We start from the raw sequence: 15,594 nt of genomic DNA, 5'->3' as shown, positions 1-15,594 counted from the left end.
CATTTCTAAAAGAAATTTTTAAAAGACATAAATAAATGGAAGGATATCCCATGTTCATAGATTGGAATACTTAATATTGTTAAGATGTTAGTATTACCCAGAGCTATCCACAGATTTAATGGAATCTCTATCAAAATCCCAATGACATATTTTTTGCAGAAATAGAAAACCCATTCTAAATTCATATGGAATCTAGAGACCACAAGGAGCCAAATCCTGAAGAAGAAGAAGAACAAAGATGGTTTACTCACATTTCCTGATTTCAAAACTTACTACAAACCTACTATAATCAAAACAGTGTAGTACTGGTATAACGATAGACATATAGACTAATGGAATAGAATAGAAAGTTCAGAAATAGACCCTCACAGACATTGTCAGATAATTTTCAGTGAATGTACCCATCAAAGGGTAAAGGATGGTATGTATTTAACAGATGGTGCTGAAAAAGATATCACATGCAAAAGAATGAAGTTGGATACTTACTTAAGACCTTGTGCAAAAATGAACTTAAATGGTCCATGACCTAAATATGAGACCTTAAACTATAAAATTCGTAGAAGAAAACAGGGTAAAACTTCATGACACTGCATTTGGCAATGATTTCTTGAACATGAAACCAATGGCACAGACAACAAAAGAAAAAATAGACAAATCAGACATCATGAAAATTAAAACTCTGTGCTCATCTATTGTGTTGATATATACTACTAACAGAGTAAAAACTCACAGACTGGGAGAAAATATTTACAAATCATATGTCTGATAAGGAATTAATATATAGAATATAGAGAGAGCTCCTAAAACTCAATAACAAATAAAACAAGCAACTTGATTAAAAAATGGGCAAAGGATTTGAAAAGACATTTTTCCAAAGAAGATACACAAATGTCCGATCCGTACATGAAAAGATGTTCAACACCACCAATCAGTAGTGTTTATGCAAATCAAAATTACGTTGAGATATCACGTCTCATCCATTAAGATGGCAACTATTAAAAAAAAAACAAACCAGGGGCACCTGGGTGGCTCAGTTGGTTGGGCAGCCAAATCTGGTCTCAGCTCAGGTCATGATCTTGGGGTCCTGGGATCAAGGCCTGCATTGAGCTCCTTGCTCAGTGGACAATCTGTTTGGAATTCTCTCTCTCCTCCTCCTCCCTCTGCCCCTCCACCCACTCGCTCTAAAATAAATAAATAAATCTTAAAAACAAAACAACATGTTGGTGAAAATGTTGAGAGATTGGAGCCCTTGTGCACCATTGATGGGAATGTAAAATGATATACCCACTATAGAAAACAGTATGGTTGTTCCTCAAAAAATTAAAAATGTAATTTTGTGATCCAGCAATTCTGCAGGGTCTCAAAGAGCTATCTGTGTACCCATATTCATAACAACATTATTTACAATAATTAAATGTAGAAGCAATTCAAGGTCCACTGATAGATGGATAAGCAAGATGTGGCATTTACATACAATGGAATATTATTAAGTATTAAAAAGGAAGGAAATTCTGACACATGGTACAACATGAATGAAACTTAGGGAATTTATGCTGAGTGAAATATGCCAAAAAAGTACTGTATGATTTGACTTATGTGAGGTACTTAGAGCAGTTAAAATTGTAGAGACAGAAAGTAGAATAATGGTTGCCAGGGGCTGGGAGAAGGGGACAATCAGGTTATTGTTTAGTAGGTACAGAGTTTCAGTTTTGCAAGAGGAAAAGATTCTGGAAACGATGGTGGTGATGGTTATACCACAATGTGAATAGTATTTAATGTCACTGAACTACACATTTAAAAATGGTCCAGATGATTTCACGCTACATGTACTTTAAAACAAAAAATAAATCTAGTGTGGCACCAGCTAAAATAGTATCAGTACAGCAATAAATTACCAGACATACTTCTGAATACTGCTGTAGCTGCCAGTATATTTTTACTTTTTACCACTACTCCTCACCAGGGAAGAATGTGGCATCTCAAAATTAAGCCTTATCAAAAACGACTTAATATTTTAAAATGTCACAAGAAAAGAGTTAATATAGAAGGTGAGATGTTGGAGAAACATATAAAAATGAGATAATGGCGAAAGAAGCATTGTAACTGTCATGAAAACAAGATGTGTGACTGTTCTATAACAAATTACTGTATTCCAGTTCCTTCGCTAGGATTAGCAATTAAGAACATTCTCAACCGAAAAATTGTTATTTGAGGGAATGGTGTTTTTTTCATTTCATTCTGTTTTGTTTTGTTTTAATAATCAAAGAAAAAGGCCAAAGACTAGTGGTAACAATGGCAGACCTAGCAGAACACTTTATTAGTTGAGAAGGGAGACTTGTATGGTAACAATGAGACACGGAGCCAAGACAAAGGGAGTCTGAGAATCCCTCCACCATCTGATGACTGTAATGAAAGACCTATCATATGAGCAAGTTGGGAGAGAACGGTATATTACAAGCTTGCCTATAGTCACTGTCAGAGAGATTAAGATCAGTAATGTGGGGAACTGTCAATTAAAATGAAATAAAACTGCTTATTTCTTTTGTTACTCATTCATAAAACAGTCAATGACACCTATAATATACCAGGCACTGTCTTAAGGATCTGGAGGTGAGCAGGAAATGTTTTCTTTCCTTGATGCACTTGTAAAATAATTCAGAAGACATCTGGAAGATAACTAGTTGCAATACTATGAGAAATGTTCACTAATACACTTCTGTTGGAGTATAATTGTATTACATACTAGGGATCGATTAGCTCTGAGCCAGTTTCCCAGAGAAGGAAATGTTTGAGTTGGACCTGGAAAGGTGGGTGTTGCAGTGTAGGAGGCCAATATCATATGATACATGTACCTGGTTGTTTTGAGAGTCCAAATTGATCATGTAGGCAAAGCTATTTATTTAGGCGTATCAATTACAAAGGCTTAAGCTGCGAGTAACAAAAACTCAGACACACGTTGTTTAACAATAATGAAATTTATTAATCCATATATTCAAAATTCCAGAAATAAAATGGTCTTAGTTCCACCCCACTTTTCCACTCTGCCATCCTCAGTTTGGTCTTATCTTTGAATTGGTAACACAGTGGATGGAACAGTTTTACATATCATACAAAAAGCAAAATGTGCAGAGGAAAAGAGAAAGCGTCCCTCTGGCTCTTTCTTTTAGGGGCCAGGGACTTTTATGGAGGCCAGAAGTTTTACTTTCCCTTTTGTCTCATGGGACAACTGCATTCTGGACCACAGGGTTGATTTCTGAATCAATCAGTGGAAAGGAAAGTGGAACAAGGATGATCACACTAATGTCACCTTAGCCCACTGGCAGAGTATATAGCCACCATGACTTGCTATCTTTCAAGCAGACAATGTTAATACACATCTAGAACCAGGAAAGCAAGATCTGATCATTTGTTCTTTATTTGAACATCACCTCTGAGTATGTTTTCAACTGTTAAGGCACTTACTTTGGGGAGAGGTCTCAGTTTCCTGAAACTGATGCTGGGGTTTTCGCTTCCCCTGTTCTGCCCACCCCCCCCACACACATAGTACATCTATAAAGATACAGCATTGTAAATTTCGTCTCTATGTGTTTTCATCAAAAGAAATTCTTTATCCCACTTAAGTTATAACACTGTGGTGCCAAAATTTCAACCTTTTTTAAAGTTTGTTTTTTCCATAAACAGATGATTTAAATAAGTACTTCTCAGAATTGAAAAAATATTTGACCCAGGCAGAATATCATATGAATATTCTTTTGCAGGTGCCTAATTTTCCAGCCTTCTTCAAAACTACTGGAATTCAAAGCTGAGCTATAAATCTCGAGCCTCTGAATCTGATCCTTTTCAGTAAAGACAAAATTGCAAAGCCCATATTATGTGCATTACAGAAGATGATTTCAGAAGTCACTGTAAAGAGATTTTAATTCTACTGCCTTTGCCTTTTAGGATGCAGATATCAAGATGCCCTTTCTCTCTCTAAAACTTCCCCTCACAATTTCAAGTGATATCTTTATTTTATTTTATTTTATTTATTTGACAGAGATCACAAGTAGGCAGAGAAGCAGGCGGGGGCGGGGGGTGGGAAAAGCAGGTTCTCCACCAAACAGAGAGCCCGATGCAGGGCCGATCCCAGGACCTGAGATCATGACCTGAGCAGAAGGCAGAGGCCCAACTCACTGAGCCACCCAGGCACCACGATATCTTTTTTTTTTTTCCAAGGAGTATTTTAATTTTTTTTTCCCCAAGGAGTGCTTTAATTTTAATCCAAGGAGTATTTCAAGATTACCTTGTGAGCCTAAAAGATGAATTTTCCAAGCTTAGCTCCACATCCTTTTTAGGGCTTAAGTCACAAAACAGCAGCCAATGGTAATTGTTACCTTTCTTCCCAGTGGGCAATTACTGTTGATGAACAACAATGATAATATTAATAATACTCTATACCTCACTCCAAGCAACTGAAGACATTTCAGTTACATTAATATCAATTCATCAAGCCTGCAAGGAAGGGAGGGGAGGATATTATTTTAATGAAGAATGTACTCTGGAACCATGACTTGTCCAAACAAAAACCAGCTGAGGTGGACCAAGCAAAGATGTGCTTCTATTATCAGGTGGGAAAACAACCTTAGTCAGGAGTTTATTGGACATTTGTTGGGATATTCCTTCCGCATTGACTCAGCATTTAAGTTTCAAAGGGCTGATGTATTGAAAATTGTCTCCATTCCACAAATAATATTTATCAGGTGACTTGGGGGTATAAATCTCTTTCCTAGAAGCTATAATCATCGACTTAAATTCAACTTTACACGTTGATTTTCTGTTTCTCAATTTGGAGGTAAACAGAATGAGTCATGCTGGTACCTAGAATCTTTGGTCTTGCTGCTGCCCATTGGTCATTGCAGAAAAGTCACATGATGAAGATGCCTTTTAAATAAAGGTACTGGCAGCATTGCATTCCCTAAGTTCCTTTGGCTTTTGGTTGTGAGTGCCTCTGCTCAGCAAGCTTTCCATCATGATTGAGCCCTTCTTGGGAACCTGGAAGATGATCTCCAGTGAAAACTTTGAGGAATACATGAAACAATTGGGTAAGAAATACCATCATGGGATTTGGAAAGTGACAATACATTTTGTGATGTGGTTAGGTTTGCATTTTACAATGAATTTTCCTACAATTTTCTCTTTTGTGATCTTAGGAAATAGTCATGTAAGATTAACAAGGTTTGTGTGTCTGCTTTTGATTTTTTTGGTTACTAGCAGTAACTGTCTCTTCGTAGAATACAAGGTTCACAGAAACTTCCTTCTAGTCATTATTTGTATATTTAAGTCCATTTATTCTTTTTGAAAATACTTCTTCATCCTCTCTACCTTCATCATTTCAACTAACAACATTTCCTAGCTTCAAATTTACAGATAGTGGGGCTCCTGGGTGGCTCAGTGGGTTAAAGCCTCTGCCTTCGGCTCAGGTCATGATCCCAGGGTCCTGGGATCAAGCCCTGCCTGCATCAGGCTCTCTGCTCAGCAGGGAGCCTGACTCCCCCTCTCTTTCTGCCTGCCTCTCTGCCTACCTGTGATCTCTGTCAAATAAATAAATAAAATCTTCTAAAAAAAGACAAATTTACAGATATTAATAATATCTATAATTAAATTTATCATTTAAATTTGTTTCAAGGTTTCTTTTAAGTCACGACTTCAAAAGAACAATAGCAACAAATGAAATTTCTAGTTGGTTAATATTTACAACTCTTTTTTTTTTTTTAAGATTTTATTTATTTATTTGACAGAGATCACAGGTAGGCGGAGAGGCATGCAGAGAGAGAGGAGGAAGGAGGCTCCCCACAGAGCAGAGATCCCGATGTGGGGCTCGATCCCAGGACTCTGGGATCACAACCTGAGCCAAAGGCAGAGGCTTTAACCCACTGAGCCATCCAGGCCCCCCCTAGTTGGTTAATATTTAAAGTCTTTATATATAGGGGAGATATTTTTAAAATATTTTGAAGAATTTCAAATTTTTTATTGGAGAAATGGAACATTTTTGCTCATTGAATGTCTCACCATTGGCTATTTCTCAGAAGTATAAACCCTGCTCATCCTTTAGCTCTACACTCAAGTTGAATAAACATCAATTACAATGGCTCAGGCCTATAACAACTAAACTGTTCTCACTAATGCTAGAAGAATGGTAATTATTTAATATTTGTTAAGTAATTTTTAATATTTAATTAAAAGAAGTCTCCTTTGCAATAATAAACTGTATATAAAGCCAAGATTTTATTCTTTAAATTTGGCTGAAATAATCAATGCATAACAAGTCACTGTGTGCATAATGTAACATTATGCATTTGTCCCTTTTTCATACTCAGTATTAACTTTCCTAGGGAGCCATAAGAAACATGTTTCCGTGTTTTTCAATGGATTCATAGACTCTCCTGTTTTGAGTTTGAATATGGGGGCATCTAAGAAACTTTGGGCTTATGGCAAGAGCTGTTGTGATTGGGAGCTGAGCTTAGGCAGAGACTAAGAGCTGAAAGCCTACTGTGTGCCATGGCCATGTTAAGCCCTTTCACTTCATCTCCCAGAACACCTAGGAGGCAAATACCATGGTCATTCATGTTCCGCTCCTGAGAAATCTGAAGGTTAGAGAAGGGAAATAACGCTTGAACTCACAGGTGACAAAGCCTGCACAGGCAACCGTCTGGCTCTTCTCTCTTTTGTGACCTGCAGGTATCACTGCTTTTCTGTAGTCAGGTGTGTCTTATCAGTTCCACAATGTAAACGTAAAATTGCATTCGATATTGATACGGAGAGAGAGGACTCACCTCTTCTGTCTATCCATTACATGAATCAAGTTTGGCAGTGGGACATCCCCAGCCTGAACAACAGGGCCAGGCTCTAAGCCAAATTGTGCCGTTTGCCTACTTCCTCTTTACTTGGCCAGAACTGAATGTAATCCACAAATAAGAGAGGAGTTTGGACTTTATTACCTTTTTTAAGGAATTTATTTATTTATTTATGAGAGAGCAGGGCAGGGGGCTGAGGGAGAGGGAGAGACTCCCAAGCAGACACCCTGAGCAGGGACCCTGCCCAATCCTATGACCCCGAGGTCATGACCTGAGCTGACTCAGGAGCTGGACGCTTAACCGATGGAGCCACCCTGACACTCTGGAGCTTGGACTTTATAAGTCATTATCTTTTAGAGTAGTTTAGGTACTCTGAAAATTAGATTTCTTATTTTGCTTTTATTTTTTTAAGTCACTATGATGATTCTTTAGACTATTAGAAAACCTGTAGTTCTGCTGATTAACAGACACATCACCTAGAATAAGCCTCTCTATGTCTCTAGGACACTGCGTACTCATCTTTAAAATGAGGATAATAACACCCTCTGCACTGTTGTTAGAACACCCCACGAGGTAAGGAATGAGGTCTGATCCCCTGAAAGGTATCAGACAGATACACATTTTAGATGAAGCATGAGTCTGGAAGATTTTAGATGAGGCACAATAGCCTCAAAAAGTGAATTTAACTTTTCAAAATGTCAAGTGTAATTACTAGATATACCTTCTGAATGGGCTTGTTTGGCTCAACCCCGCTATCACAGTGAGCACTGAAGAAATTACAACACTGAATGGAGGAAGAATATGTTCTCTTCCAATTGCTTTCCAAAAGGGTTGTTAGCGCTTCCTAAATGTCTTCTGAAGGCTTGTTGCCTTACAGGGATGAGCACAGCAGCCCGGAACCTGGCGGGGTTAGCAAAGCCAAGAATCAGTATAAGTGCCAATGGGGATGAAGTGAACATCAAAACAGAAAGTTCCTTCAAGAACACTGAGATCTCCTTCAAACTGGGGGAAGAGTTTGATGAAACCACAGCGGACAACAGACAAGTAAAGGTGAGCACTACGTCTTCCTGGTATTCTACAGTCCAGGAAAAACAAAACAAAACAAAACAAAACAAAACAAAACAAAAAAGAAGGTCATTGAGCATGGTTCATACATATCTAACTTGATTAATGACCAAGTCAGTTTGGGCTTGTTTTGTTAATTACTATTGAACAGCTCTAAAGCCAACCCCTTTGCAAATTATGCTGATGGTTAACAGGGCCAAAAACCTGGACATGTTTTCATTTTTTTGTGTGTGTGTGATCTTTCTTTGTCACTGTATTAAAGAGTATAGAGAAGAGAACAATCATTCACAAACAGTTTAGATATTGTTTGTCTGTAGAAGAAGAGCATTAATTAAATAATCTCTTGAGACTTCTCTAGTTCAATGATATTAAATTATGATAAGAACTGAGGGAGGAATTTGGGAGGAAAAGAATGTCAAAATAGAAATGAAAAATAGACGTCTAGTCTCCTGTAGTTCGGAGTGTAGTGAATTGCTATCCCTAACTGATTCCTTTATGCATTTACAGAGCATCATAACATTAAACAATGGTGCAATGATTCATGTCCAAAAATGGCTTGGCAAAGAGACAACAATCAAAAGACAAATTGTAGATGGAAAAATGGTAGTGGTGAGTTTTCAATAAATTGAATATTTTAGATACTCCTGTTTGATGCATGCCTTTCGAGTTCCTCAGTGGCTGTGTGTCCTGAATTGAGAGTCTGGGGAAGAAGGAGCAGAGAAAGTTGAAACTGTCATCCACCAACTCTAATAGATCCCTTTTTGCTTTTAGGAATATATCATGAATAAAACTGTCAGCACTCGAATTTATGAAAAGGTATGAAGGAAGTGTCTACATCATGGAAACTTGTTCACTAACAGGATGCTGGGACTTAAAGAAGATATGCCTCAGGGCCGGTGATTTAAAAATTGTCCAACATAAATTTGCTCAATAAAACCAACAAGTTAAGTGCAGTTTTGGAGCTCTGTAATGGTGAGGGTTGGGGACAAATGGATTAACTGGTGAAGTAAGAAGCTACTTGCTCACGATGTGATGATAAGAGCACCAAAGTCCCCCTAAGCCTCTGTCCACCCGACTTCCATAAGCCTTGAGTTCCCTTCGGTGGACCTACTCCATTTAGGTTAAGACTTTCTGTCAAAGAGCGCTCTGTGGAAATTCCTGGGACCTCACAGAGGGTTTGATACACTGGAGATACAATCACTGGAAGCTACTTTGGGCTACACAGATGTTGAAAACCGACACTGCTGACTTTTGATTTTAGCAGAAGGCAGCTCTGTTTAAAGTCTTGAGATAGGTCCATTACAAACAGAGCCTGCACCTCATACACTGTGGTTGAATTATTATGGAAAAACATTTAAAACAATTATTGTCTTACATATCGATAAGCCCATTTAAAATAATCAGGCTAGGGCGTCTCTCACCACTGTTTACAGCTCAGTCTTTGCAAAATGACATTATATTAAATGTCAGTCCTGAATTTCTAAATGCCTTGTAACTATATAATTATTAGAGCTACACAAAGTACCTTATAATTTCATTCAGGACGGCTGCTAGGAAGTACACTCAGGGCGTAGAGCAAAACACAGTGATATAGGTAAAATTAAAATGTAAAGTCTGAAAACCTGAGGCGAGGAAAAAGGGGGAAGAGTAAGAATTATGTAAATCTCATGTTAATACCTTAAATTTGAAAGTAGGTAGTAGTTGATCAGAAATAAGTCCTGCGGAGCACCTGGGTGGCTCAGTGGGTTAAGTCTCTGCCTTCAGCACAGGTCATGATCTCAGGGTCCTGGGATCCAGCCCCACATTGGGCTCTCTGGTCAGCAGGGAGCCTGCTTCCCTCTCTCTCTCTGCCTGCTTCTCTGCCTACTTGTGATCTCTCTCTCCGTCAGATGAATAAATAAAATCTTAAAAAAAAAAAATAAGTCCCGACACTTATGTTTAATATGTGCTAAAGCAGAATGTCCATGTAATTTGTTGTCTAAAGTGGAAAAGGGCTGTATCAATAATTATACTCAGATAATAGGCATAAATGGGAACTGCCCTAGGCAACCTGGGGGGAATGGCCACCTTAGTAGGATGAAATTTGAAAGGTTACATACAAAAGCACTGAGCATGGGTTGGGGCAAGGAATGAATCAAGTAAGGAGGCCAAGGAAGGGAATTAGTGTTGTCCTATTGAGACCAGAAACATACAGCTGTGCACCTGAAGCGATGGGCTTTGTGTTGGCCACCCAGCTGCTGGGTATGGGCAGTGACAGTCATTCCTACATGACTTGTGTTCCTCCTTCTTAAAGGAATCAAGTGTATACAAAATGTAAACCATACTTGCTCTCCAGAAGTCAGAGACTCTCAGCCCCCAGGGTGTCCTTGCACAATGAGGAACATGGGCCAATGGTTCTTTAATCAGAGGACGGTCTGCAAGGTGGATACGGATGACAGCTACTTAGCAATGCCCCTCTGAGCGAGCAGGGATTGAAAACTTGCAACCCTCAGGAAGAAGACACTACTCTAAAAAGCACTAGGCACTTACTCATTTAAATCTTTGGATTTATAGCATGCCTAGGTGGCTGTTGGTTAAATAATATCTGCCTTCGGCTCAGGTCATGATCCCAGGGTCCTGGGACTGAGCTCTGATTGAGCCCAACTAAGTTCAGTGTTAGGCTCCCCACTCAGTGGGGAGTCTGCTTCTCCCTCTGCCCCTCCCCACCACTTGCATGTGCACTCTCTCAAATAAATAAATAAACTCTTTTAAAAATTAGTCTTTGGGGGCACCTGGGTGGCTCAGTGGGTTGAGGCCTCTGCCTTCGGCTCAGGTCGTGATCCCAGGGTCCTGGGATTGAGGCCTGCATCGGGCTCTCTGCTTGGCAGGGAGCCTGCTTCCTCCTCCCTCTCTGCCTGCCTCTCTGCCTACTTGTGAGCTCTCTCTCCGTCAAATAAATTTTTAAAAAATTAATCTTTGGATTTACAGAGGCAGAATTTAGAAAAGAATAATATAGTTCTGAATTTTCAAGATTTATTTCTCTTCTCTTTATGGCATAGCTCAAGATACAAGGAGCCAAAATGAATCAAAAGCCGAATGTTGAGTCTTTAGTAGGTTGAATTAAACATACACTAAGTAGCTGTCATCTGTATCCACTCCTAAGGAATCCATTCACTCAACAAATTCTTACTCTGACAACTATTCAAAACCATGTTAGGTGCTGGAACATAGCACCATCTTAGGCCTGGAGTTCACAACTTTTGATGTTGTAAGTAGCCCAGCATCTTGAAGCCCTATTGCTTTTACTTTTATTCTCAGTCAACTCATGTCAAAAATTCCTGTAGGAAAAAAAAAAAATTCACTGAAGTTCATACTTAGAATCATTTGTCTTTGCTAAGGACTTTCACATGATCAGTCTCCTGGTATGTCTGACTTGCCTTCAAAAGTCATCGTCTATCTGTAAGTAAATTATAACATGCCATATTTGTCAAGTTGTACTGTATTTTTATCGTTATCTATATGTGATTATAAAATAGCATGTCACATTTGTTAACTTGTGCTGGAAATAATGGAACTTTTCATTACGGTGACTTGAGGATTAAAAAACCATTATTTATTCACTTTCCAAAGGGGTTTGAAAAGGAAGTGAGAGTAGTTTTTATAAACCACAGAGGGAAATATATTTTATTTTTGAATATTTTTAACCTAAATGACTTAGTAGTAAGTCAAATTCCATCACATTTCAAATCCACATTGAAGTTTGTCCAAAAGCATTAATTACCGAAAGATCAGTCATATTAAAATCATGATTAATACTACTACCAAAGAATAATTCACCAGATTTTCTTTTTTGGTACCCAAAACTACTTAGTAAATCACCAGCAAAATTATTTGAACATTCTTGGTGTATTTAATTTTTGTACTTTTTTGCACAAAAATGCAATACACACAAAAGTCCATGATTTTCTTCACTGGCCATAAAAAGATAAGTGACTATTCCAAAGATAATAACCAAGGGTAGATGAAAAATTAGGATGAACTATCAGGAAATAACTTAATCTCAAAGTTATAGGTTAAGACTTCTACATTGAAGTTTAGGGAAAGTATAGTTTGTCCATTTTAAAGTTTGATATCTAGGCCCTGTGTAATTTTTGGAGAGGGATAAGACTGGGGAGGAACCATTTAGACACCACCCCATGCTAGAACGGGACTTGTCTGGTACCCCAGAGATGAACCTCAGTGCCCTGGAACAAAGGGGCTTTGAGAAATGTCCAGAGTAGGACTTGAATCTTGCTTCTGCTGTGAACACCTAAGTGAGCATGCGCGAGCTGCTTTCTACTTTGGTTTTCTCCTTCGCAAAGTGGGAGTTTGTCTACTTCACAGAGTTCTGTAGATGGAAAATTAGGGTAAGATATTAGGAAATAATCTAATCCCAAAGTCTTAAGATTTCTAAATTGAACGTTTAGAGAAAATACTGTGTGTGTGTGTGTGTGTACATATGTGTGTACATATGTGCGTAAATGAGAGATCAAGGTCTTTATACCATCTCAATTATTGAAAACATTTATAAGATATAATCAAGAAATACAGTAGGAAACAAAGTAGGTTACCTATATAACACACAACTAGAAAATCACTTCAACTCTTATGGGTTTATATTTGTTCTTTATGAAATAAAGCTAGACACAAAAATGCTTCTCACTATGCTTTGTGATGAATTATTTTTCAGGGATTTCTTTCTCCCATCAGATGTAAGGGAGCAGATGGCCGAGTCCTCAAAAGTATTTGCTATGGCTCTTTATGCTAATGCCTGGAAAGTACAGCCTCTTTAACGCTGTGAATGTCACTTTCTCACTAAGAGGGAAAAAATGCAAATAGAAGAGAAAAACTGTGGCCAGCTTGGTATATGCTATAAAGACTAACAAAAGAAATGGAAATACAGAAATTGTCTTCTATTTCCTCCCCAGTGAATGAGGAAATTTAATTCTCAGGTGTTCTATTAGGAATAATGATTTGAAATCTTAGACTAGATTCTGAAAAAGAGGCCATGTCTGTTGCAGTCTAGTAAAAACAAAGCTAAATGCATTGTTTGAAGGAATAAAAAACCACTTCCCTTTCTTTATTGACATTCAACAAAAGAAAGCTATTAACCACCTTTGGGCAGCATAAATGTCACAGCAACTGTCACCATAGCAACCAAAAGGTCAAATATCCACTGGTGACTAAGACATGATTTGCATTAAGAAAGCAACTATAATCTCAGTGTTCTCCATCGTAGAGAAAAACACACAAAACCTGTAATAGGAAATATCTGGCCTGAAGTGCCATTGTCACCTTCTGTCAAATAGCTTCCTTGTGGTTGGGGGGGAGGGGAGTCACCAGATGCCTCAGTGGCTGAGTTCTGACGATAAATCCGATCATCAGTCTCATAGCATCTGGTGCCTAAACAAGTCCATAAGGGATCTTTCTACATAATAATGGTTCATTGGCTCTTTTATGGTATCCTCACCACCTCCATCTGCAAGTGATAGAGAATAATAATTAGGGAAAAAAGAAAATAATAATTGGATATTCTAGTATGTCTCTAAATGTTTTCTTAATGTCTGTCTTCCTGACTAGAATATAAGACCCATATGGGCAGGAACTGTTGCTGCTTCACTCACCATGTTCCCTCCCGTGTTAGTTGAGTTCAATAAATTTGTATTAATTGTCTGCATGCATGCAGGTGAGAATATGTACAATGAATCTTGGAATTACCTTACATATGCTTTCCTAGTGGTATATTATGATCATGTCATCCTTGAACATGGAAAGAATCACCTGCTTTTAAAAAAACTGACTGGACAAAACCCTCAGATTGTTTTTCAGAGTCCACAGTCTCTCATGGTTCACCTCCCCCTCCAATTTCCCTCAACTCCCTTCTCCTCTGGGCCGGGGGGAAGGTTGGGGGAGCCAGGTGGTGGGTATTGAGGAGGGCACGTATTGCATGGAGCACTGGGTGTGGTGCAAAAACAATGAAATCTGTTACGCTGAAAAGAATTAAAAAAAAAAAATATATATATATATATATAAAACTGACCAGAAGCATGACCAAATGTAGGAATGAGTGTTGTAATTAAATTTCACACTTAGATATGACCCACAGCCAATGTCTTTTCTGTGCTTCCAGTGGGTATGAAAAAAGAAACAAAGAAAAGGCAGGGGAGGTAGAAGAGGGAAGGAAGTTTAGGAGAAGAATATTATTGATCATAAGCACAAATTTTAGATGCTTTCATAATATTTATTATATGAGTTAATGCAAACAATAACTCCCATAAGTAGAAAATCTTATATTTTCTTCATTTAGTCAGTGAACAAATATTTATTGACCATGTCCATGAATGGTGTTATGGACTTGGGCTACTACATGAGGAAAGTCACATGTTGTCCCTGCTTATATGGAATCAAGACTTCAGTGGGTGATATACATATTAATTAAATAATATCCAAAATTAATAAAAATTGCCATTGCACTAACTGTTCAATGATGTTATACTAGAAAAAGGTTAAGAAAGATGATTGAGTTGAAATCTAAAGGATGTCAACCCAAAGGTAGGAAAGTACAATTGAACTGAGGTTTAAGGATTAACCATATGGGAGTGGTTAGACATTCCAGGAAAGGAGAAGAGCAGAAGAGCATGTGCAAAGATCCTGGTAGAAGCAAGTTGGAAATTACTACTTTCTTTTCTATTCTCTGGGAGATTTTGTGTAACATTGGTGTTATTTTTTTCTGTAAATATTTGTAAGGATTCCTTGGTGAACTTTATGGGCCTGGGGTATCTTCGTGAGAGAAATTTTAATGATAGATTCAATAATAATGGATTTGGGAGTATTTACATTTTGTGTTTTCTAAGGAATTTATAACATTGCTTTTAAATCTTAAAATCTATTGGCATGAAGTAGCTCATATTTTCTTATGATCTTTTTAATTACTGTAAGTTATGTAACTATAATTTTTTAATAACTAAGATACACTGATATGCCCTTTTTTATTCCTGCAATCAATAACTTTTGCCTTTTTTTAAAGTCCATTTTGCTAAATGTTTTGCCAATTTTATCAGTCTTTTTCTTTTTTAAAATTTTTTTTTTATTTATTGAGAGAGGGAGAGTGAGCACGTCCAAGCAGGTGGTGGGGGGCAGTGGGAGAGAGAGGATCCTAAGTGGACTCACCAGAAGCATGGAGCCCGATGGGGAGCTCACTCTCATGGCCCTGAGATCTTGACTTGAGCTGAAATCAACAGCTGGATGCTTAACTGACTGAGCCACCCACGTGCCCTTCAATTTTGTCAGTCTTTTAAAAAAATGTTGGTTTTGATGATATTTTCCATAATATGCTTGTTTTTATTAATATCTTCTCAGTCAGTCATCTAGTTCTGTGGACTCCTGTTTCTTTTGCTTTTTGAATATATTTTCCTATCTCTTTGCTCTATTTATTTATTTAAGATTTTATTTATTTCAGAGAGAGAGAGCGAGCATGCATAAACAGGGGGAGAATTTGAGGAAGAGGGAGGTAATCTCCAGCAGACTCCATGCTGATGGCAGAGCTCTATGTGGGTCTCAGTCCCAGGACCCCTAGATCATGACCTGAGCCAAAACCAAGAGTCTGATGCTTAACTGACTGAGCCACTCAGGGGCCCTTTTTAACAGTGTACATGAAAAGTTGTGGTGATAATTTAGA

General features: G+C 38.0%; 1 protein-coding gene across 1 annotated transcript; it reads left to right on the top strand.

Annotated features, from left to right (window-relative positions):
* The first annotated feature begins 4,979 nt into the window (after positions 1-4,979).
* On the top strand, positions 4,980-8,835 carry LOC116575326 (fatty acid-binding protein 9-like). Its single transcript, XM_032316642.1, has 4 exons — positions 4,980-5,081; positions 7,711-7,883; positions 8,406-8,507; positions 8,670-8,835. Exons 1-4 carry the CDS (start codon positions 5,009-5,011, stop codon positions 8,718-8,720), a joined length of 399 nt encoding a protein of 132 aa, XP_032172533.1. The 5' UTR covers positions 4,980-5,008; the 3' UTR covers positions 8,721-8,835.
* Positions 8,836-15,594: the final 6,759 nt, after the last annotated feature.

Source organism: Mustela erminea, chromosome 16 (assembly GCF_009829155.1).
Source record: "Mustela erminea isolate mMusErm1 chromosome 16, mMusErm1.Pri, whole genome shotgun sequence".
Classification (NCBI taxonomy): Eukaryota; Metazoa; Chordata; class Mammalia; order Carnivora; family Mustelidae; genus Mustela; species Mustela erminea.
The sequence above is the reverse complement of the archived record's forward strand: the minus strand, read 5'-3'. Positions and strand labels throughout refer to the sequence as shown.

Bases quoted from the DNA above. Each gene is read 5' to 3' on its own strand.
- LOC116575326 (XM_032316642.1), top strand. From the start codon at position 5,009: ATGATTGAGCCCTTCTTGGGAACCTGGAAGATGATCTCCAGTGAAAAC. The intron at 5,082-7,710 runs GTAAGAAATACC...GTTGCCTTACAG, and splicing joins GGAATACATGAAACAATTGG to GGATGAGCACAGCAGCCCGG. The intron at 8,508-8,669 runs GTGAGTTTTCAA...TTTTGCTTTTAG, and splicing joins TAGATGGAAAAATGGTAGTG to GAATATATCATGAATAAAAC.